The sequence below is a fragment of the Dromiciops gliroides genome, chromosome 3 (assembly GCF_019393635.1).
Source record: "Dromiciops gliroides isolate mDroGli1 chromosome 3, mDroGli1.pri, whole genome shotgun sequence".
Lineage (NCBI taxonomy): Eukaryota > Metazoa > Chordata > Mammalia > Microbiotheria > Microbiotheriidae > Dromiciops > Dromiciops gliroides.
Genome location: NC_057863.1, coordinates 665,031,063 through 665,055,243, shown reverse-complemented (window position 1 = coordinate 665,055,243; position 24,181 = coordinate 665,031,063). Strand labels below are relative to the sequence as shown.

At 44.1% G+C, this 24,181-nt stretch overlaps 2 protein-coding genes across 2 annotated transcripts; both read left to right on the top strand.

Annotated features, from left to right (window-relative positions):
- The first annotated feature begins 10,593 nt into the window (after positions 1–10,593).
- On the top strand, positions 10,594–19,255 carry LOC122748434 (zinc finger protein 570-like). The gene is made up of 5 exons (XM_043994067.1): positions 10,594–10,672; positions 14,781–14,907; positions 16,358–16,423; positions 18,416–19,193; positions 19,240–19,255. Exons 1-5 carry the CDS (start codon positions 10,625–10,627, stop codon positions 19,253–19,255), a joined length of 1,035 nt encoding a protein of 344 aa, XP_043850002.1. The 5' UTR covers positions 10,594–10,624.
- A 34-nt stretch (positions 19,256–19,289) lies between these two features.
- Positions 19,290–20,422, top strand: LOC122751873 (zinc finger protein 2 homolog). Its single transcript, XM_043999103.1, has one exon. The coding sequence runs from the start codon at positions 19,297–19,299 to the stop codon at positions 20,104–20,106; it is 810 nt and encodes a 269-aa protein (XP_043855038.1). The 5' UTR covers positions 19,290–19,296; the 3' UTR covers positions 20,107–20,422.
- Positions 20,423–24,181: the final 3,759 nt, after the last annotated feature.

Genomic DNA, 24,181 nt, shown 5'->3' with positions numbered 1-24,181 from the left:
CATCCAGGAGCCAGCCCAGTGTCCCTGGATCCAAGAGTACAGGTAGGGAGAAAGGTGGAAGATTGGCAAGGTAGGAGAGGACTAAGTTATGCAGGGCTTTGAATGCCAAACAGAGAATGTTGTATTTCCTCCTGGAAGCAATAGGGAGCCACTGCAGTTCAGTGAGTGTGGGAGGGTGGTGACATGGTCAGACCTGCACTTTAGGAAAGTGAGTTTGGGGGCTGATGCACTGAATGAGGAGAGACTTGAGGCAGGCAGAATCCCCCACCCCCAGCACCTACTGTAATAGTCCAGGTATGAGGTAATGGTGTGTTGTTGAAAGCTGATTGAGAAACTTTAATGTGCAGTATAAATGGGAGTGCTTATCATTCACGATTATTTTGTAGGGAAGAAGTAGGTCTGGGTAAGTTGGGAAGGCAACAGGCTAAAGGTCTTTGCCTCCTTCTCCCAGGCTTGGAAGAGTCCCTGAGATGTCTCTGGGGAGTCCTAAATCTGATTCAGTTTGGAGGTGGGGATCTGAGCTCAGATACCCAAGCTCAAAGGACGGAGGGGTCTGCTTGGATACATGTCTGCATTATTGGGGCAGGGGTGGTAGCCCTGAACCCAGGCCAGCAGACTAACCTGGGCTGGGTAAAGGGAGCTTTGGACATTCAGCCCTCCCCCCACCTCACTCCCTCCCCACCTGAGCTAGATGGAGGCTGAGCAGGGTAGAGCCAAGTTTGGCCTTGAATGGCCAGGAAGGGTGAGGGGGTAGGGCAGAAGAGACATAAATAATGGGAGGGTGGGAGGATGGATTTCTGGGGTAGCCATTATCCACCTTCAGTCACCTTTACTCAGACCAAGAGGACATCAAAGAGCCCAGAGTCTTTGGCCAGAAAAAGTAAGTCTGGTCTCAGGTGCTCCCCTCCCCCTTCCCATCCCAGGTTTCCACTGCCCCTCAATTATCTGCCCCTCCTCCACTCCTCCTTTGGTAGAGAAACCACCTCAGGATCCGGAAATGAAGCATTTTTTCAGAATCTTTTTGGTCTGTGTCTCCCCTCCCCAAGAAGTCCTCCCTTCCTCCCATGAGAGAACTCTTCAGAGGCCTGCCCCTTCCACCCATGATAGGAGGCTGCCTGGTAGAGAGAGGGGAAGAGTGCTGCATTTAGAACTGGGACCTCAGTTCAAATCCAGCTCCCCCGGTCCCATTTCTAGCCTCTAGTAATCATACAGTGCTTTCCACTTGTGATCTTCTTTGGTCCTCAAAACAACCCCAGATAGGGGCTCTTATGAGTATTCCTGTGGTCTGGAAATCAGCTCAGAAAAAAAACAAAACCTCATGGATGTTCTGAGTTGGAGATACATCAGTAAATGTTCTTGGCATTCCCAAATGGCTGTAAATCTGACCCAACCTGGAATCCTGGCTGTTCCTTAATGCCCCGTGACCCTGGCCAAGTCATTGACTGCTCTGAGCCTTGTTCCTCTGAGGCCACAGGAGGGCTCTGAGGCCCCTTCTAAATCCAGCCCAGGGTTCTCTAGTTTGGGGGGACTTGCCACCTGGATTGGGGGACTAGCTCACCCAAAGAATTAGAAGCTCATCTCAAGTCTTGTAAACTAGAGACTTTTTAGGAGAGGAATATATAGCCAGCAAACAGGTCACCTTGGTGACGGTTCCACTGGAGTAAGAGAAGGCCTGTCTTGTATCTTTGCTAAACAAAAGGGAGAGAAGGGCATTACAAATGTCATGGGAGGATTATGGGCCCCGGTCACCCCAACAATTCTCTGGGGGGTTCAAGGAACCTTTTCCTTGAAACCTCAGGGGCTTTCCCTTGAAATCAAGTAGGCCTCTCCTTGAACACAATCAAGGACACACACACACTCACCTAACAGAGATAAGCGGCACAGATTGAACTGAGCATGCTCCAGGACCATCACCCCACATTCCAGTCCTCCTAAGCATCTGGATGAGGTAATCCAGGAGAAGAGCACCTGGAACCGCCCATCAGCAGACTGCTTAGACCCATCAGGACAAAGTTGACACCCACCACCAGATCTCTCACGAGGGATTCTTCCTACCACAGCGCAATGCGGGAAGACCACCAACCCCTCACCCAATAAGAGACTCTTACCCACCCCCATCGAAACCCTATAAAATGGCACCCCACAAGTCAGTTGGGGGGAAGCGTTTTGTTCTGGCAAACCCTTCCTCCCGGCCGGTTTCTCTTGTACCCCAATAAACCTGTTCTCTTATTCCTGATTAGGTCTTGTGCGAGAGTGTAATTCTTTACAGAGGAATCCTAAGGACCCACGTGCTTTCTCCTATCGCTCTCCCCATATCACAAAGAACTGGGAGGGAAACTACCAGGAGGGGATTTTGGAATAATGGGGCATCTGTAAGATATGCAGCACCCATCCTTTTCTTGGATATCATCTTGAAGACCCTAATATTGCTTATCTGCATCCTGGGGTCAGGTCCCACCACACCTCATACCAACCACCAATGTTCTCCCTTGCTCCACTTTCCCAGGCTCGGTAGAATCCTCCAGTGTCTTTGCTCTCCACTCCGTGCCCTGCCCGTCTCTCAGGGACTCTCTCTGGCCTCCTGGTCATCGTCTCTCCTCATCATTACATGAAGAAACCGGAACCACCCTCTTCCCCTCCCCCAGTACTGGCCCATTTTCAAACTTTGCTCCAAGAAGCCCCGCTGGCCCTAGCGAGGCGCCTGGCAGAGGGAAGATGCTGTTTTCTTGTTGTTTCAGAGGTTGTAAATAGTCCGGCTCTTCATGGGCCCTGCTGTGGTTGTCTTGGCAAAGGTGTTAAAGTAGTTTCCCATTTCCCTCTACAGCTCATTTTACAGGTGAGGAAACTGAGGCAAACAGGGTTAAGTGACTTGCCCAGGGTCACACAGCAAGTAAGTGTCTGAAGTTGAATTTCAACCCCTCCTCCCATCTCTGACCCTTGCTCCATTCACCTGCACTAGCATTGCTTATTCCTTCATCCCCACCCACTCCTGGATTCTGGAATCCCATTTAATTGTCCCTAGTTTTTCTGGGCCTTCCTTTCTCCACCCTCTCACCCAGGCCCTCCCCCTCTAATCCCCTTCTTCACTAATTGGTGCTTCTGCTAAGAAGGGCTTGGGGCTAGCGTGGCCCACTGAGTGCCTCCCAGGCTATAGGAGGCAGAGCCAAGGTGGCCCAGAGAACCCCGGAAGTTGTCTGAGCTCTCCTCCTTTTCCCCCTGGAACAACATTAAAATAAGCATCTAAACATTTTCTGGAGCTACACAAATCCTGCAAAAGGATGGAGTGAAACAATCTTCTGGCTTAAGACAACCCAGACGGTCTTCAGGAAAGGTCTGTCTCACCTGGGTAAAGGGGGCATGCAGCTCAGTGCAGGAGGTGTCTGGGCAAAGCAGCAGAAAGCTCTTAACTACAGTCTGGATCAGCAGCTGAGGACTCTGGGCCCTAGCCCAGCCAGCCAGTGGCCCCTCAGGCCAGTTGTGAAGCCCCCCAGGTTCAATGCAGAAGGAAATCTGCCAAGTGGGGAATATGCACAATTATTCTGGGCCACCCCAGTGAAGCGAGCAAGCTGCCAGCTGCTGAGGCCTCAGGGCAGAAAGCCAGGGACTGGGCCCCTGGCCTGCCGCAAAAGAAGATTGGGACAGGGCCCACTGTACCCCAGGAGCAGAACTCAACTTTAAAAGGCACAAAAGGCTAAAATGTGAATAAGGAAAAGAACCCTCTCCAGAAAATTAGTCTGGTGAGAGAGAGGACCAAAACAAACTCAGGAAGATAGCGATGAGAAAACCACTGCATGTGTATCCTTAAAAGGGAAGAGGAATTGGCCCTGAGACCATCAAGTTCTCTAGGAAGAGCTTGAGAAACCAAAGAAAAGAGGCAGAAGAAAAAGAGGGTAGAGACTGCTGCCCTGGTATTTTGTAAGCTTCCCCTAGCATTCACCCTACTTCTTCCTGGTGTGGAGGGCCTAATTTCCTTCTTGTTTTCATCCATCACAAACAAAGAGCCCCTTGCCTTTAGCCTTCTGGTCTTCCTTGGGGAACTGGTGGGAACCTGACTTTCAAAAACTTTAGAAATGCCAGACTCTCCCCTGAATCTCTCCAGCCCAAATCCCATCCCCCTCCCCTTTTCCCACCCCCTTTTGGGAGTTTTTCCTTTTGTTTCTCATTAATAGCCCATTGATCTGTTTCTGAGCTGTAGTTCTGGAAGTTCCTGTCTGTTATTAGCCTGAGATTCTAAGACCAAAACAATCCCTGTCCTGGGGAATTTACACTTTAATGGGTGATTTGGGGGTTGCCACATAATTTATGCTATTGAGGAGATCGATCACTAGGGGTGGAGTGCCCTGATTTCTGGGAAATGATGCTAGATCCCTGAATGTCTGAGCTAGTCTGGATTTTGGAAATATTCCGGGCCATTAATCTCATCTCTGTTACTGGGAAAAGTGTTCTTGACCTTCTGGGTATGCGACAGGGCTTGGATCTCACGTGGGCTGGAATTTGGGGTCCAATTGATTGTGAGTCGTCCCAAAAGAATTACAAGACTCAGTGACTCAGTTTTCCAAGTTCTATTGCAATACTGTGGGTGACCACTGGAAGAGAACCAGAATATTGGAAAGGTATCTCTAGAATAGTGAAAGAAAAGACTGTTATATTTATAGTATACATAAATTGATTATCAGTCTCATTATAATAATCTCCACCTTGGGGAGGGCCTGTCCTCATTATATGTAACACCTAGAGGTGTTACAAGGGAGGGCTTATCCTAATTTGGAGTTCCTGGGGTCCTAAGCCAGCCCCCAAGGCAGATACATTTTTCAATGGAGGTGTGTTTTGGGGGGTTTACGGGTCATGATGATATAGTGGGAAAATGGGGTACAGGTTGGGGTTGGGGTTCTTGGGAATTCCTCTTTAAAGAATTACACCCTCTTGCACACAAAACATAGTTAGAACAAGGTGATAGTTTATTTAGGAGCAAGGGAAGGGAAGGGTGGGGGGAGGGAAACCATGAAAGAAATCCTTAGACTTTTCATGGGGAGATTTGGCATAAAGCACATGGCTCAGAGGTACCAAATCTCCTCGAACAGGAGACTGGAAGGTACTTTTATAGAGGACTGATGGGGGTGGACCATCTGCCCGTGAAAAGTTCCTTTAGTGAGAGAGGACCATCCCCCACTGGTGGTAGCTGGGGGAATTGGGTGAGCAGTGGAGGACCATCCCCCACTGGTAGTGACTAAAGGAATTGGGTGAGGGGTGGCTATGGATCCCTCTTCAGGACACAAAGGCCGAAGCCACACCCAAATTTATCTCCCCAGGGTAAGGGAGACCAGAATGAAGGGTAGGAATCCCAAACTAGCTCAGTCCCATTTGGTTCCTCTAGGCTGTCCTCTGGTTTAGTTTCTCAAGGAGAAGATTCCTCGGTGTGCCCCAGAGAAATTCTGGGGTGCTCTGCGCCCCATGACAATAAGGTGAATCTGAGGACAAATTTGGCCTTTTCTGCGCATGTCTCTTTCTGATTCCCATGACTAGTTTCAAAATAAAATCATTTTTCTTTAGAATTTCTATAGCCTTGCCTTTTCCTTTATTGTTATTTTGACCTGACCTGTTCTGGTCCGTTATGGATGCTGACTTCTAAGTTATCCATTAACTGGGGTCTGACTCCCTTTAGGAGAGCTAATATCTGAATTAAAGCTTGGATCTCAAGTTTTCCTATTAACCCCTTTTTGCCTCCTACATCAGATCCAGGCCTTCCTGATTTTGAGTGGCTCTCTATTGACAACAGGTACACAATTCTTCAGATCAAGCCTGTAGAGAGGACACAGATGGAAGGTAGTCTCTGAGAGGAGGAAGCACCAGCAGCTGGGGAGGGAGGGAGAAAACCAGGGCAGGCCTGCAGAAGGGGGGATCTGAGAACCATCCTGAAGGAAGCCAAGGCAGAGGGGGAGGGGAGAGCCCCCAAGCAGGAGCGAGCAGAGCTTGGGGGTTTTCTGTTTGGGGGAGGGAGGGAAAGGCTGAGGCATGTAGTACATGCCTGGAAGGGGGAAGAGTAGGAGAAGAATGGAGGGCCTGCAGTAAGACTGTATTCAATTCTATGCTCTTCCCAATTTTTGGAATTGGGGGTTGGATTGCATGACATAACATCCCATTTATACAGGTCATTGGGTATTTCAAGGCCTTTGTTTCTGTGACAAAAGCCATATTATTACAGAGGAGTCTCAAGTAACTTGCCCAGCATGAACATAAGTGTCTTGGTTGAATTTGAACTCAGGTCTTCCCTCCAGAAAGGCAGCTAGGTGAAGGCAGTGCAGATGGAGCACCAGGCCCACAGTGTGTGAGACTCATCTTCCCAAGTTCAAATGCGGCCTCAGACATTTACTAGCTGTTGTGTGATCCTTCCCAATCAAGTCACTTAACTATGCTTTCCTCAGTTTCTTCATCTGTAAAAACAAACTGGAGAAGGAAACAGCAAACCACCCTAGTACCTTTGCCAAGAAAACCCCCAATGGAGTCAGGGAGAGTTGTTCCTGACTGAAAATGCCTGAGCAACAACTTCCTTTCAGCATGCAATTCACTCAACTAACAAAAAAAATACGCAATGCCCAGAACTTCCCCATCTTAAAAGCAAAAACCTTCTCTTAACCCTATTGTTATGGGCCTGGAGCACCCCAGAAGTTCTCTGGGGCACATCAAAGAACCTTCTCCTTGAGAAACTAAGCCAGAGGACAGACACACCTAGAGAGGTAAGTGGAACCAGATCCAAATGAGCCAGCTCCAGGACCCCCACCCTTCATTCTAGTCTCCTTCAACCCTGGGGAGATAGGATTGGGTGCAGCTGCTTTCTTTGTGTCCTGAGGAAGGAGATGGCTTGAGAGATCTGCAGCCACCCCTCCCCCAGCTACCACCAGTGGAGGATGGTCCTCCCTCACTAAAGGAACTTTCCACAGTCAGATGGTCACCCCCATCAGTCCTCTATAAAAGTACCTGCCAGTCTCCTGCTCCAGGAGATTGGTATCTCAGAGCCATGCCTCTGTGCCATGCCTTCTCCCCATGAGAAGTCCAAGGATTTCTTTCATCATTTCCCTTCCCTTCCCTTCCCCTGCCCTAAATAAATTACTATCTTATTCTAATTGCTTTTGTGTGCAAGAGGGTGTAATTCTTTAAAGAGGAATTCCTAAGGACCCCAAACCCCTAGCCCTAGCCCTAACCCCTTACCCCTTCTCCCCATGACACTGTCATCCTTAAGCTATCCTCTTTCCTCCTTTTCACAGGGGATTTTCTAGAAAAGAATCCCTGATGGGATTGTCCCTCCTTTTTCCACCCCTGCTCCTTTTTCCTTCTCTTGGAAATCAGATCTCCTTCAGTCAGCTAAAAGCTGGGTCTCATTGCTAAAGACCCAGCCCCTTTCATTCCATTTTTCCTGACCTCTATAGCAATGGTTCTTGTCAACCATCTGCACTCATTGGCTAAAGACTTGTTCTTGGAGATTGTCATCAGTCCTGGATCTTCTCCTGCCTGTTGGACTGATAACCAAGGGATCCCTAAGTCCTTCCTTCAATCTGATGTGGTTCCCTTTTCTCCCTGGCCACCTCCTTCCTCAGGGGGGTAACTCTCCCTCAGTCCTGGGCCTGCTTTTCTGAAGTAGCTCTCAGTCATCTCTCTGAAGGGAACTAGCTGGGTGGTGCAGTGGGTACTGGAGACAGGATGTCAAGTGATTTGGGGAGAATGTTAACCTTCCTCTCAGGAGCTGCAGAGGTTGTTTCAGTGGGGATGTTTCGTTTTGCTCAGACTATCTGGTGGGGCCAGAGGAGGTGGGTCTCTAGTAAATGCCCTCAGAACATCTTATTGGTGACTCCCCAGTTATTGGAGGCTTCCCTGAGGTCTGTCTCTGTTCACATAATCCTGTAAGACAGTTCAGTTTCTTTGACATCCTAGGTAACTATTTTGGGGGAGAAGCTATTTCCCCCAAATTCAGTTGATTTCCTCCACATTGGCAACCTAGAAGTCATCCCTGAGTCTTCCCTCTGTCTTGGCACCATCTCCCCATTGCAAATTAGGTGCTCAGTCTTCTTGTTTGTCCTTTTAATTTCTGTCTGATAGTGGCCTCTTGTTTATCTCCAAGTATTACAGTTTCACTGCCTATTTGTCCCTTTCATTTTTCCTCCAAGTCCTCTCTGTAGCCCTCCCCTCCACTATTTTCCTGAACCACCTTGGAATACTGACTGCAGGAAAAATTCTCTTTTCTGGGGCAAGTAAACAAAACTCCCCATATGAGCCACCTCCACACACAGGTCCTATCCAGGAACTTAACTGGATTGACTTTCCTAACTCTATTGGATTTTGGGGGGGGGAAACCTAGCTGAAGGTGATGGAGCCCTCCAGGCCTAAATTTCAGTCCTCCCCTTATCTCTTCCACTCCAGGGGCTCCGATGATATAGATGAGCAATTCTGGATGCCTCTGGTTGCTATTTGAAAGCTCTTCACAACCTGGCCCAGCTGCCATCCCAGGGGGTCACACACAGTCCTCTTCACCCAGCCCTGAGCCGCCAAACTGGCCTTTTGGCTTCTCCTCCTTGAGATCCTCCTTCCCCAGGCCTTGTCTTTGTGCTGCTGTGCCCATCCTCAGAATGCCATCCCTCTTAGAGTCCTGGAGTTCCCTTGAGAAGCTCTTCATTCTCAGCTGAGCAGTAGGCTTTACCCCCAAGCCAAGCAGATATGGAAGTGGATCTGTGTATGTGTGCATTCTCCTTCATTTGCCTTTATTTTCATTCCCCCCCTCCCAGTTTCCCTTTCCTCCCCAGGTGAGGGCACAAGAACCAAGGGGATCTCCCCCTCTGCCCCAGGACCAGAATGTTAATCCAGTCTCTAAGGCCCATTCCACAGCCCAGTAACTTTTTCAGGAATTGAGCCCTCCCTGACCACCCATTGCATGGTGAGATCCAGGAGGGTGGGGACTGTCTTTACTTTTGTTAATGATTCTGTGCTGGGGTTTTGAGCTCCCCAGCCCAGGAATCCCACTTTCTGTCCCTCTGTGGCCTCCACCCTGGTTTCCTGGCATTCTTGTGCCCCACGACCAACCTGTCCTTCTTTCTGCCCCTCTCCACTTCCCCTAGAACCTCAGTTTTGAGGGGTGAAGAGGGAACTAGTGAGACCTCCCAGGGGAGGGATTCCAGTGGCTGAATCAGGAAACAGCCACACCGCTAGACTTAGAGGGAGATGTGAAGGTGTGTGTAAGTAGATAGAGAAAGGTTATCACATGTGCTGTGACCTATGCCCTGGCACCCAGGTGCCCTGGCCTCAGCTCCCCCTTAGGATCCAGCTGTCTTCCTGTGAGAGAACATCTCTGAGGGAAGAAAAACAAGACAGAAGGAAACGCTCCCTCAGTGTGAGGACTGGGGTATGGAAGGTCAAGAGTGGGGATGGGCCAAGGGGGAGAATGTTTTCAGTTTGGAGGAGAGTTAAGGAAGGGTGGGCAAGTCTGGAGCCCAGACTACAGAGAAGAAAGGGGGGCTTCAGGGGAGGGGAATGGCTGGGAGACCCAGGACGAAGATGGGTGTGGTGGGGGAAGAGCTGGCAGGGCAGGAATTTCTGCTGAGGAGATTGGGGTCCCAGAGCAGGTAAGGGAGGGGCAGAGGTGGTAAATCAATGGCAGAGGAGAGGCCTCAGAACTGAGCAGCCAGGTAGGGGGTGGCCTTGGGGGAATTCTGTCCCTGGGGTCAAGTTTGGGAAGCTGGGAGTTTGGAAGGGGAGGAGAGAGGTCATTCTGGGAGCTGGAGGCCTGGGCAGGGCTGGGCTCCTGGAACTAGGAGGATGTGCCCAGAGCAGCTTGGCTGGAGGCAGAAGCCCTTTGATCTGAGATCTTTGTCTTATCTTTAAGCTGAGATCTCTCTCCACATCCTGCTTCTTCTGTCTGCCCTTTCCACTGGGCCTCATCTTCCCCATCTGTTGTTGTTGGTCCTATCTTCTCAGAGAGGATCATGAGAGATGTTATGATCTACAATGATTAGATTTAAGTGAGGAAGGTCAGTGCTCTATTCACCAAGCCCCCTATCTCTCCCATTCTGACTTCTTGGTCAGTGTCCTCTTGACTGGCCAGGAGCAAACCTCCCTCCCAGGCCTAGCTCTGGGGGTGTCCCTTGCTACTTGGAAAGGAGCCCTGTCATATCCCAGAGGTCCTAGGGTGCCATCCCCAGTTATACCATGGGGTGAGTTGCCTGACCCACATATCTCACCCATAGTGTCAGATGGAGGTAGAGTTCTGGGCCTGGGGTGATTGTAGCTCAGCCTGGTCTCCCCCCTTCTGGGGTCCCCAGGCCCTTCTGCCCCCGAGTCTCTGCAGCAGGATGGGGGAGGAGCACAATGAAAGGAATTAAAGAGGGTGCAAGTCCCCTTCTTGTTCAGACCAAGATCCCTTCCAACCTTGACCCTCCCTGCTGCCCTTCTGTTCTGGTTAGAGTCTCTCCCCTGAGGGCAGAGTCTTTGTAAGTGCTCTGAGACTTCAAGCTCTGTAATTCTAGGCAGGCCACTGTCCACCCTTGGAAGAAAAGGCAGGTACAATGACTCCCCACTCTGAGATCCTTCTCCCTCCCCAGGTCAGCTTTCAGACAACCAAGGGCTATTCTGAGGAGAGACAATGGAGCCAGAGAGAATGGCCCCTGGGACCCAGAGACCCTCATCCCAGGTGAGTGCAGCCCATCCACAGACCTGACCAGCATCAGCAAAGGTGGAATCCAGCAGAGCCCAGGAAGCTTTATCCTGTTACATGTACATTGTCCTCTGCAGGGCTGTCAGCAGAGCAGACATTGTCCTCCTGGTTCTGCTCATTTCCTTCTGCCTCAGGCCACCCCAGTCTTCCCTGGTCTCTCTGAATCTCTCTCATTTGTCATTTCTTAGGTGAAGTCAGTGAGTATTGAGATAGTGGTTCCTCTGTGCCAAGCACTGTGCCAACCTACTGGGGATGCAAAGGAAGGTTTAAAAAAATAACAGACCTTGCCCTCAAGGAACTTACTATCTAATTGGGAGATAACGTGGCTGCAGCTGGGTCCACACAACCTCTGTGCAGTATGCATGGGAGGCCCCCTCAGAGAGAAGGCCCTAGCAGTGTCAGGGACCAGGAAAAGCTCGTTTCAAAAGGTGAGGATTTTACTGTGATGTGAAGGAAGCCAGTGTTGGGGGGACTTGTGTCCTGGATCTGGGGGCTAGCTCACCCAAAGAATTTGAAGCTCATCATGAATCTTGTGTTGCAATAGAAAATCATCCATAGCACCCAAGTCCAATTTTTTAAGGATACATCCTAGGGGGGAGGGTCACAGGGAATGCTTTCTTCTTGTCCCTTATCTTGGTGGGTTGGGCTTAGACCTCAGGGAGAGATGACCACACCTGACTCCAAGTGGGTGCTGACAAAGACCTGAGCATGTCTCAATTTAGGTCATTTTTTGACTGAAGAGAAGAGAATCTGGCAGTAGCCTGGCTATTCAGACCTCAGACAGTGGGGGCTGCCCACTGAGACTGAGGCTCCTGACAGGAGAAAGCACAGTGTATCATCCCACCTGCGGAATCCAAGAGCCAAATGCGCAGCTACCTTTTTACCTGTCTGTGAAACTTGTGCTGTGGCTTGAGCATGACTAGCTCAGCCAGGAATTGGAAGCTCAGCACAAATCTTTTATTTATTTTTTTGGGGGGGTTGAGGCAGTTTGGGTTAAGTGACTTGCCCAAGGTCACACAGCTAGTAAATGTCAAGTGTCTGAGGCTGGATTTGAACTCAGGTCCTCCTGAATCTGGGGCCAGTGCTCTATCCACTGTGCCACCTAGTTGCCCCGCCAATCTTGTAAAATGAAGAGTTGTATTAGGGAGACAGGAGTATATGGCCAACAGACAGAATCACTGGAAAAACTGTCTCCCTGAGAAAGAAAAAACCTAGTCTTTTGCATGGTTACAAAAGCTGTGTGCAAAGCAGCTGGGAGAGAAACAACTGGGAAGGAGTGCCTGGGTAGGAAGAGCACCCATCCTTACCATTATATCATCTTTGTTCCTTGTGTACCCAGGTCTTTGTGCTCAGCCCCATCACATTCCTGAGATGGGAGGCAGAGGTTCTTTTACTTTGGGAAAGTTTTAAGGATTCCTTGGGGTTGGGGTTCCCTTCTTCCACAACATCTGGAAGCCCAGGTGAGGAGGGAGGCCAGTGCAGGCATGAGAGACAGCCACTGGAAAGTCACAGTGTCAGGGGAATGAGATACAAATGTTCTCTGAGGAAAATAGTTGCCTAAGAATTAGGATTGAACAAATGGAAGCTAGTGACTATGAGAAACCAAGACACAATAAAGCAAATCCAAATGAATAAAAAAAAAAAAGAGGGCAATGTGAAATATCCCCTAGGAAAAACAGCTGACCTGGGAAATAGATCCAGCAGAGATAATTTGAAAATTATTGGACTACCTGAAAACCATGATCAAAATAAGAGTTTAGATATCATCTTCCAAGAGATTGTCAGAGAAAATTGCCCCAATATTCTAGAAACAGAAGGTAAATAGAAATTGAAAGAATCCACTGATCACCTCCTGAAAGACATCCCAAAATGAAAACTTCCAGGAATATTATAGCCAAATTCCAGAGCTCCCAGGTCAAGGACAAAATAATGCAGGCATCCAGAAAGAAACAATTCAAGTACTGTGGAGCCACAGTCAGCATAGGACAATATTTACCAGCTTCTACTTTATCTATTTATTTTATTTATTTATTTATTTGGGCAGGGCAATGAGGGTTAAGTGACTTGCCCAGGGTCACACAGCTAGTTAAGAGTCAAGTGTCTGAGGCTAGATTTGGACTCAGGTCCTCCTGAATCCAAGGTTAGTGCTTTTATCTACTGTGCCACTTAGCTGCCCCTGTGGCTTCTACTTTAAAGGATCAGAGGGAATGGAATATGATATTCTGGAGGGCAAACAAATTGGGATTACAAACAAAAAACATCTACCCAGTAAAACTGTGTGTAATTGTTTGGGGGGGGGAAATAGGACTTCGATGAAAAAGAGGACCATCAAGTATTCATCATGAAAAGATTGAATAGAAAATTTAATGGGTTAGTCAGAGGTGGGTGGTACACCCAGGGTCACATCACCGGTGAGTGTCTTGTGTCTGAGGACGGATTTGGGCTCAGGTCCTCCTGGGTCCAGGGCAGGTGCTTTATCCACTGTGCTACCTCGCTGCCCCTGATGGAGTCTTTCAATGATCATTTTCTCTGGTTCAACAATATCAGGTCAGTTCTCCTTGATAATTTCTTGGAATATGGTTTCTAGACTCTTTTCTTGGTCATAGCTTTCAGGTAGTCCAAAAATTCTCAGATTACCTCTACTGGATCTATTTTCCAGGTCAGTTTTTTTTTTTTTTTCCAGTGAGGTATTTCACATTTTCTTCTATTTTTTCAATCATTTGATTCTGCTCGACAGGTTCTTGGTGGTCTCATGGAGTCATTAGCTTCCATCAGCCCAATGTTAATTTTTAAGGTATTATTTTCTTCAGTAAGCTTTTTTTTTTTTTTTTTTAGTGAGGCAATTGGGGTTAAGTGACTTGCCCAGGGTCACACAGCTAGTAAGTGTTAAGTGTCTGAGGCCGGATTTTTGAACTCGGGTACTCCTGACTCCAGGGTTGATTCTCTATCCACTGTGCCACTTAGCTGCCCCAGCTTTTTTTTTTTTTTTAAGTGAGTCAATTGGGGTTAAGTGACTTGCCCAGGGTCACACAGCAACTAAGTGTTAAGTGTCTGAGGCCAGATTTGAACTCAGGTACTCCTGACTTCAGGGTTGGTTCTCTATCCACTGTGCCACTTAGCTGCCCCCTTCAGTAAGCTTTTGCTCCCCCTTTTCCATTTGGCCAACTTTTTCTTCCGTTTGGCCAATTGTGTGTTTTTAAGGAATTGTTTTGTTTAGTCAATTTTTGTGCTTCTTTTTTCAGTGTAACTATCATTTCTCTTATTTCTTTTCCTATTTTTTCTTATACGTCTCTTATTTGATTTTTTTTTTTTTTGCGGGGCAATGAGGGTTAAGTGACTTGCCCAGGGTCACACAGCTAGTAAGTGTCACGTGTCTGAGGCCGAATTTGAATTCAGTTCCTCCTGAATCCAGTGCCAGTGCTTTATCCACTGCGCCACCTAGCTGCCCCCTCTTATTTGATTTTTAAAAGCCTTTTTGAGCTCTTCCAAGAAGGCATTTTAGTCTTGAGACCAGGTCATGTTCCCACTTGAGGCTTCACTTGTAGGCATTTTTACAAACTCATCTGAGTTTGTATTTTGGTCTTCCCTTTCACCATAGAAGCTATCACTTGTAAGGGTCTTTTTTTGTTTCTTACTCATATTGTAGCCTGTTTTTAAACTTAGAAAGTTGAGGTCTGCTCAGGGGACACAGTGGTGACTGTTGGAAGCTTGTTGTTCTGTGGGATAGGGGCCAGGTTACTGGCTTTCTATTCTGAGGCTGGTGCTCTATCCACTGTGCCTCCTAGCTGCCCCATAGACTCTTATACTTCATTCATTGAGCACTTCTCCCTGAGCCTATGAGGAGAAACATTTCACAGAAATACATTTCTCCAAGTTTTATTTTTCTAACATAATTCTCACTTCACATACAAAATGCTTTTCTCAATATTCCATTGGGTTCTTCTTGGATATGGTTTCAACTGTTGGAGTTTTGGGCCACATCCCTTCTGTGCTTCAGTGTCTTCCTTTAAGTTGGTGAGGGATGAACAAGATGAATACTGAAGTCTTTTTTCATCTCTAAATCATGTGGCTTTTGATGGCTCAGGAGTTGGTGACATTCAAGGATGTGGCTGTGGATTTCACCCAGGAGGAGTGGCGCCTCTTGGACCATTCTCAGAGAGAGCTGTACAAGGAGGTCATGCTGGAGAATGTCCAGACCCTGCTCTCTGTGGGTAAGGACCTTTGCCCCTGGTGACTCTGAGCTACTAACATGGTAGGTGTGAGTGAGATTTTCTCCACCCTTTAGATTTTAGTGATTTTATTATGGTAATACTCAGTATCTTAACTAAAAATGTGATTTAATATATCTAGATATTTTATTAGTAGATTAAGTCTATAATAATGGATTAGGTAAGATAGATGTTAGTAAGGCTATACACATACTACATTGAAATATTTCTGCAACCACATAATTATTAGCTAAATCCACAAACTTTTGAGGTCAGCTATCAAGAGTAGTAATTCCTGGGGCTGCTAGGTGGCGCAGTGGATAGAGCACTGGCCCTGGAGTCAGGATTGCCTGAGTTCAAATCAGGCCTCAGACACATAACACTTACTAGCTGTGTGACCCTGGGCAAGTCACTTAACCCCAACTGCCTCACTAAAAAAAAAAAAAGAAAGAAAGAAAGAATAGTAATTCCTGAGCTAGAGACCTATCAGAAACAGTCATCTAGCTAGTTGGTAGGACCACATAATCAACCACATACTTCCGTTGTGGAAGCCCTACTTTGCATATGTTTTGTGGCTCTTTTTACAAGATGTGCACTAATATGCATCACTTTGAGTCTGTTTGTCTTGCAGAAATGCCCCATTTGCCCCATTTTGATTATGTTGTATGTCTAAAATAGTACAGGATAAATACTTTACAGTCCTGTTGGGGTATAAGAATAGCCAAATGACACTACTTGGAGTTTTTTGGGTCCTAGACTGGAGACAGGCTTAATTGTGAGGCAGGTATCCTCTCTCAATGAACCTTTTTCCCTATGGCTTGAAGACTTCACAGTTTCTTTTTCTTCATGACATAGGTCATTACTCTTCATCCTGCTAGGCATAGCACATTTATCCTCATTCTTCTTTCTTTGGTCCCTTGAATTCCAGTACAGGAGGGAAGAGAATGGAATAAACATTTACATATACCTACTTTATATCCATCACTGGACTAACTGCATTATACCTATTATCATTTGATCTTCACAACATCCTTCTGAGTTTGGTAGTATTTTTATCCCCATTTCATAGGTGAGTGAACTGAGGCAAACAGAGGTTACACAACTTCCCCAGGAGGACACAGCTAGAATGTGTCTGACACTGGTTTGAACTGGTCTCTCTGACTCCAGGCACACGGCTTTTACCACTGCCTTACCAGCAGCCTCCAATTTCTAGGTAATAGGCTAGGCAGTGTGCCCATCCTTCTGGGAAAGAGGTGAATAAAGGGGAAGTTTTCTGATTCCAAATGGGCTGTGTGATCTCAACCTGCCTCCAAAGATCCCAACAGTTAATACCTAAGGAACCATCCTTGAGACAGCCTGGGAACCATTCTGTCACTGTTGCATGTCTCCTTTCCCTAAAGAGGAGTAAATTCTCTTTCTCCATCCTCATCACTTCCTAATTCTATATTCCCAGGAATTCCAGTCTCTAGAGAAGATCTGAGCTCCCCTTTCCAGGAAGGTCCAAGGGGCTTCTGTCCAGGTGAGTGACATAAAAGCAGGTGTTTGAGGGCTGTTACCATGACAGGTCTCTAAGTGTTGGGCTGAAGGGAGTGCTGGACTTGTGGGCAGGAAGGGCTGGCTTGGAAATTGTTTTTAGACTCATTTCAGCAGTGGGATCCTGGGCAAGCAACTGATCCTCTGAGCCCCAATTTTCTCATGTATAATACAGGGGGAAAAGTCAAGCAGCTTGGCCTTTCAATTCCTGAGCAGGGATAAAACTTTGATAATATGAGAAGGAGGAGTTTTAGGTGGGACTTCAGGGAAGCCAGAGCAAGCACAAGGGGCAAGGAACATGGAGTCAGGAGATGTGAGTGGTCACGAAAGAAACCTGTGCCACTGATTCTCACTCATGTGGAGGGAAAGGAAGGTGAAACAAGACTGGGAAAATAGGAGAGGGGGTGATGGGAAAGGGCTTTAACAGCCAAGCAGAGGATTTAAATCTGATCCTATTAATAGGGAGTCAGTAGGAAGGATGCTTATTGAGTGGGCAGTGACATCATCAGAAGTGCCCTATAGTAGACGAATTTGACACCTGGGTGGGGAATTAAGTGGATTGGTGAGAGACTTGAAGAATTGATACCAAACAAAGGTCTTTTTCTTTTAAATAACATCATTTTATGCCTAACCATGATGGTTGGAAATCGGTATACGGGGATATATATTGGAAGTAAACCTTGGCAATTCTTTACTGCCTAAGGTGCCAATAAATAATTTTTGATAATTATTTTTATTTTAAATTTTGAATTCCAAAGTCCATCCCTCCCTCCCTACTCCTTCTCTACCCGTTCCCAGAGGCAGAAAGCAATCATATATGTGTTATATATGTTCAATTATGTAAAACATTACTGTATTAGTCATTTTGTATAGGAAAACTCAAAAGAAAAAAAAGTTAAAAATAACATGCTTCAGTTTGTGTTCAATCAATATCAGTTCTGGCTTTGGAGGTGAATGGTGTGCTTCATTATTATTCTTTGGAATCATTTTGGATCATTGTATTGTTGAGAATATTAAGTCATTCACAGCTCTTCATCAAATATTATCACTGTCGCTGTACACAACGTTCTCCTGGTTCTGCTCTTCAGTTCATATAAGTCTTTCAAGGCCTTTCTGAAATCATCTTGCTTGTGATTTCTTTTAATTCAATAACATTCCATTAAAATCATATACCACGGGGCAGCTAGGTGGATAAGCACTGGCTCTGGATTCAGCAGGGCCTGAGTTCAAATCCGGCCTCAGACATTTGGTACTAACTAGCTGTGTGACCCTGGGCAAGTCACTTAATCCTCATTGCCCAGCCAAAAAAAAAAAAAATTTTTTTTAAATCATATACCACAGCTTGTTTAGTCATTGCCCAATTGATGGGCATAACTCTTAATTCCAATTCTTAGCCACCAGCCAAAGAGCTGCTATAAATATTTTCGTACAAATAATTCTTTTTCCAATGCAGCTAGGTGGTACAGTGGATAAAGCACTGGCCCTGGATTCAGTAGGACCTAAGTTCATATCTGTCCTCAGACACCTGACACTTACTAGCTGTGTGACCCTGGGCAAGTCACTTAACCCTCATTGCCCTGCCAACAACAACAAAAACAAACAACAAATAGTTCTTTTTTTTCTTTTGGGGGATGTCTTCGGGATATAAACCTAGCAATGGTACTTTTGGATGAAAGGGTATGCAGAGTTTTATAATCCTTTGGACATAGTTCCAGTTTGCTCTCCAGAATGGTTAGATTAGTTCACAACTACACCAAGAGTGATTTAGTAAAAAAAAGAAATTTCTATTGACAAAATAAAATAAGACATCTTGCAGGTATTTCCAAAGATTGATTCTGCCTACTTTGATTGGAAAATTCTTCATTTTGACTGTAGAAACAGAATACAAATCAGTTTACATTGTTCCACCAGAAAAAAAAAAATAACCTGTATTTAGGATTATCGTGTCTTTCCGTTAATACCTTATTGTTTTCTTCAGGTGTAGAGACCAGGTTTGAAGTGAAGGATATGCCTACCATGGTGACTACAATGACTACAATTTCTATGGAAGAATTTGGCCAGCATAGATTTGAGAGTGATGGTGCTTGTACCTTCAGTTTGAGAGAAATCTGTGACTCTAATACCAAGGTGGATAAAAATCCTAAAAGAATCTGTGAGTTTGGTGAAATTGGAAAGAGATTCATACAGTCTAAAGTTGAAAATAACAGTAAGAGAATGACCTCATGGAATGACTTTTTTCAGGATGGTGAAGGTAATAATAAATGCTTTCCTAAACAACTGGAGGCTTTTAAGGCTCAGGAGAAATCTCTTGAAATGCAGATGTATCGAGGGAGTCATCTGGAAATGGCCATGAATTTGAATTCTAATGTCATTAGAAATCAGAAAAGTTCTATTGGAGAAATGCTTTATGGAAGTAAAAGAGGTAGGAAAGCCTTCAATCAGAACTCCAAGCTCATTACTCTTCAGAAATCTCGCATTAGAAAGGAGCCTGTTGAATATAAGGAATATGAAAAAATCACATCCCATCACTCATCTCTTCCTTGCCGTCCTAGTTTACGTCATGAAATGAAAAGATATGCATGTCATCCCTGTGGAAATGCTTTTGGTTGCAACTTAAATCTTATTAGGCATCAGAAGATTCACATTGGAAAAAAGTTTTATAAATGTTATCAATGTGGAAAGACTTCCACAGGGAGATCCAGTCTTGTTGCACGTCAGAGAATCCACACTGGAGAGAATCCATATATATGTCATCAGTGTGGAAAGGTTTATACAAGAAATTCTAAAGTTGCTGCACATCAGAGAATCCCCAGTGTAGAGAAACCTCATGAATGTATTCAGTGTGGAAAGACTTTCACAATGAGCTCCCATCTTGATGCACATCAGAAAATCCACACTGGGGAGAAATTTTATGATTGTGTTCGGTGTGGAAAGGCTTTTGCACGGCATTCCAGTCTTGCTAAGCATAAGAGAATCCACACTGGAGAGAAACCTTATGAATGTAATCAATGTGGAAAGTCTTTCACAGGGAGCTCTAGTCTTGCTACACATCAGAGAATCCACACTGGAGAGAAACCTTATGAATGTAATCAGTGTGGAAAGCCTTTCACACAGAGCTCTGGTCTTGTGAGACATCAGAGAATCCACAGTGGAGAGAAACCTTATGAATGTATTCAGTGTGGAAAGACTTTCACACAGAGCTCTGGTCTTGTTGCACATCAGAAAATCCACACTGGAGAGAAACCTTATGAATGTAATCAATGTGGAAAGGCTTTCAGAAGGAGCTCTAGTCTTGCTATACATCAGAAAATCCACACTGGAGAGAAACCTTATGAATGTAATCAATGTGGAAAGGCTTTTAGAAGGAGCTCTAGTCTTGCTACACATCAGAGAATCCACACTGGAGAGAAACCTTATGAATGTAATCAGTGTGGAAAGACTTTTACAGTGAGCGCCAGTCTTGCTGCACATCAAAGAATCCACACTGGAGAGAAACCTTATGAATGTAATCAGTGTGGAAAGTCTTTCACATACAGCTCCCATCTTGTTCGACATCAGAGAATCCACACTGGAGAGAAACCTTATGAATGTAATCAGTGTGGAAAAACTTTCACAGTGAGCTCCAGTCTTTCTAAGCATCAGAGAATCCACACTGGAGAGAAACCTTAGGAATATAATCAATGTGGTAAAACCTTCAGGCAATAATCATCTCTTATTTCCCACCTTAGAATTCATATTATATAGAAATCTTATCCCTATTATAAATGAGGAAAGGTGTCTACTTGTCTTTTAGAGGTTGCTCAAAATTAGAGAATTTATTTTTATGAGCAGCTCTATATGAACCCCTTGTGGGAAGGATTTTAGTCTGACATATCTTACTTTATCTCAGAGGATTCCCTGTGGAGAAAAGATTTAACTAATATGTTCAAGGGCATTTGTCTCCGGGAGGGTGATAAGTAGACAACAACATTGATACTGGAATGAAGGTGCATTAAACATCACAAATTTTATCCTGTTTATAAAAACCTATAAATGTATTGAGTCAATAAGCATTATTAATAAAGAGATTGCAATGTGCAAGACCCTGTGCTAAGCTGGGGATAGAAAGAAAATAGCACTTGTATCCTCTGGCAGAGGCTACATTCTAATGGAGACAAAGGAAGACAGTTAGGTGCATACCCAATGTATATGGCACCAATGGGAAATAATGATGAAGAGAAGGCAGTAATGATGTAGGAGATATGGAAAAACCTCTATGGGAAGGTGGTTATTGAGGTGAACTCTGATGGAAGCCAAGAAGGCAAGGGAAGCAATTCTTATCTCAGACAATGCAAAAGCAAAGATAGATCTGATTACAAGAAATAAAGAAGGAAAGTATACCTTGCTACAAGTTATGATAGGTAATGAAGTAATATCAAGACTCAACATATATGCACCAAGTGGTATAGAATCCAAATTAAGAATTTGGATTATATCAAGAATTTGGGGAGAAGTTAAATGAGTTACAAGAAGAAATATACAGTAAGACTATACTAGTGGTCTGTGTGACCCTGGGCAAGTCACTTAACCCCAATTGCCTCACTAAAAACAAAAACAAAAAAAAAACTACTAGTGGTGGATCTGAAACTTCCCCTCTCAGTATTAGATAAATCTAACAAAACAAAAAAAAGAAGTTAAAGAGGTGAATAGAATATTAGAAAAGTTAAATATGATAGATATCTGGAGAAAACTGGGGATAGAAAAGAATATACCTTTTTCTCAGTGGTACATGGCACATACTAAAAAATTGACCATGTATATAAGGGCACAAAAACCTCATATCATGATGCAATAAAAATTACATGTAATAAAGAGCCATGGAAGGGTAGACTGAAAGTTAATTGGAAACTAAACAATCTCCTCCTAAAGAATAAGTGGGTTAAACAACAAATCATAGAAACAATAACTTCATCCAAGAGAATGACAATGAGACAACATACCAGAACTTATGGGATGCAGCCAAAGCAGTGCTTAGGGGAAATTTTATATCTCTAAATACTTACATCAATAAAAAATAGAAGGAGGAGATCAATGAATTGGGCATGAAACTTAAAAAGCTAGAAAAAGAACAAATTAAAAATCCCCAATGAAATACTAAATTAGAAATCCTGAAAAGTAAAGGAGAAATTAATAAAAATTCAAAGCAAGAAAAATTAGAATTAGTCAATAAAACCAAGAATTGTTTTTATGAAAAACCCAATAAAATAGATAAACCATTGGTTAATTTGATTTAAAAAAAAAAGAAAACCAAATTACCAGTATCAAAAATAAAAGGGGTGGTGCAGCTAGGTGGCATAGTGGATAGAGAGAGCACTGGCTCCGGATTCAGGAGGACCTGATTTCAAATCCAACCCCAGACACTTGATACTTACTAGCTGTGTGACCCTGGGCAGGTCACTTAACCCTCATTGCCCTGCAAAAAATAAAGTAAAAATAAAAGGGGTGATTTCTCCACCAATGAAATGGAAATTGAAGCAATAATTAGGAATTATTTTGCCCAACTATATGTGAATAAATTTGTGAATCTAAATGAAGTGGATAAATATTTACAAAAATAGAAATTGCCCAGGTTAACTAAGGAGGAAATAAAATCCTTAAATAAGCCCATATTAGAAAAAGAAATTGAAGAAGCCATTAATGAACTCCCTAAGAAAAAGTCTCCAGGGGCAAATGGGTTTACAAGTGAATTATACCAAACATTTAAAGAACAATTAATTCCAATATTATACAAATTATTTGGAAAAATAGGTGCAGGAATGCTAGCAAATTCCTTTTATGACACAAATACAGTGTTGATACCAAAACCAGGCAGAGCCAAAACAGAAAGAAAAGTATATACCAATTTCCCTAATGAATATTGATGCAAAAACTTTTATTTTATTTTTTTAAAAACCAAAGTGATTTTTTTTATTTCATAAATTAACCCATTTATTGTTGGACTATGGGCTACAGAAATTTTTTTTTCTGATAAAAGTATTTTATTTTTTTCCAGTTACATGTCAAAATAGTTCTCAACATTTGTTTATACAAGCTTTCCAATTTCAGATTTTTCTCCCTCCCCTAGACAGCAGGTAATCTGATATAGGTTTTATATATATATATATATATATATAATAACATTAAACATTTCTGCATTAGTCATGTTATAAGAGAAGAATCAGAGCAATGAGGGAAAACCTCAAAATAGAAAAACAACAGCACCAAAAGCAAAAGAAATAGTATGGTTCATTCAGCATCTCTACTCCACAGTTCTTTTTTTTTTTTTCCCCTGGATTTGGAGATTCCATCATGGGTCCCCTGGAACTCTTTGGCTACAGATATTTGATGGGGAGATTTTACTGGTCTTTCAATTCCTTCAATCTTCTGATGGCAGATTTGCTTGTAACTGCAGAGGTGGTATTGTAGGTTCATGAACCACCAACTACTGTTTTCATACAGGATCCACAATGCCAGATACCCACAGCCCGTCTCTTCATTTTGGTCTTGCCACAGAAGAAGCAGGTATAATTTCAATTTTCTTCACCATTTTTCTTTCTTTTTCTTTTTTTTTTTTTGCAGGGCAATGGGGGTTAAGTGACTTGCCCAGGGTCACACAGCTAGTGTCAAGTATCTGAGACCAGATTTGAACTCAGGTACTCCTGAATCCAGGGCCAGTGCTTTATCCACTGCACCACCTAGCTGCCCCTCTTCTTCACCATTTTTCTGAGGGATGCACCATAACATGTTCCATATTTACCAACAATTCTGACCTTCTTGGTTTGTTTAGCCATGTTGCCAATTGTGGGCCTGGAACTTGAACCCAAAAATTTTAAATAAGATATTAGCAAGGAGATGACAGCAAGTGATCACCAAGATAATATATTATGACCAGCTGGGATTTATACCAGGAATGCAGGGCTGGTTCAACATCAGGAAAACTATCGACATAATCCACCGCATCAATAAGAAAACTGACCAAAATCATATGATTATCAGCGGCAGCTAGGTGGTACAGTGCATAGGGCACTGGCCCTGGATTCAGAAGGACCTGAGTTCAAATATGGCCTTAGAGAATTGACACTTGCTAACTGTGACCCTGGCAAATCACTTAACCCTCATTGCCCTGCCAAAAAAAAAATCATATGATTATCTTAATAGATGCAGAGAAAGCTTTTGACAAAATACAGCACCCACTCCTAATAAATGCAGTAGAAAGCTTAGGAATAGGTGGAGCTTTCCTTAAAATAAGCAGTATCTACCTAAAACCATCAGCAAGCATTGTACGTAATGGAGATGAGTTAGAGGCCTTCCCAATAACATCAGGGGTGAAACAAGGATGTCCATTATCAGTCTTTTAAAAAAATTTATTAATTTAAAATAATAATAATATTTTATTCTTGCCCCAATGACATGTTAATTTTTTAAACTTTTTTTATTGAATAGAATTTTATTTTCCAAAATTTATGTAAAAACAAATTTTAACATCAATTTTTTAAAAATTTGTGTTCCAACTTCTCTTCCTCCTCCATTCCCACCCCCCACCCACTAGAACTCAAGCATTTCAAAATAAGTTATACATGAGTAGTCACGGAAAACATTCCCCCATTAGCTAGGTTGTGAGAGAATACAGTAAAAAAAAAAAAAAACCCAAAACTTAAGATTGAGGAATTGTCAAAGAGAAAAAAAAATTTTTTTTTAAATGTGTTTCCAGGGGCAGCTAGGTGGT

What these genes read in the sequence shown, in the direction of transcription:
- LOC122748434 (XM_043994067.1), top strand. Translation starts at nt 10,625, where the DNA reads ATGGAGCCAGAGAGAATGGCCCCTGGGACCCAGAGACCCTCATCCCAG. An exon ending in CCCAGAGACCCTCATCCCAG is followed by an intron (nt 10,673 to 14,780) that starts GTGAGTGCAGCC and finishes TTGATGGCTCAG; the next exon opens with GAGTTGGTGACATTCAAGGA. An exon ending in TCCAAGGGGCTTCTGTCCAG is followed by an intron (nt 16,424 to 18,415) that starts GTGAGTGACATA and finishes TGTTTTCTTCAG; the next exon opens with GTGTAGAGACCAGGTTTGAA.
- LOC122751873 (XM_043999103.1), top strand. Translation starts at nt 19,297, where the DNA reads ATGAGCTCCCATCTTGATGCACATCAGAAAATCCACACTGGGGAGAAA.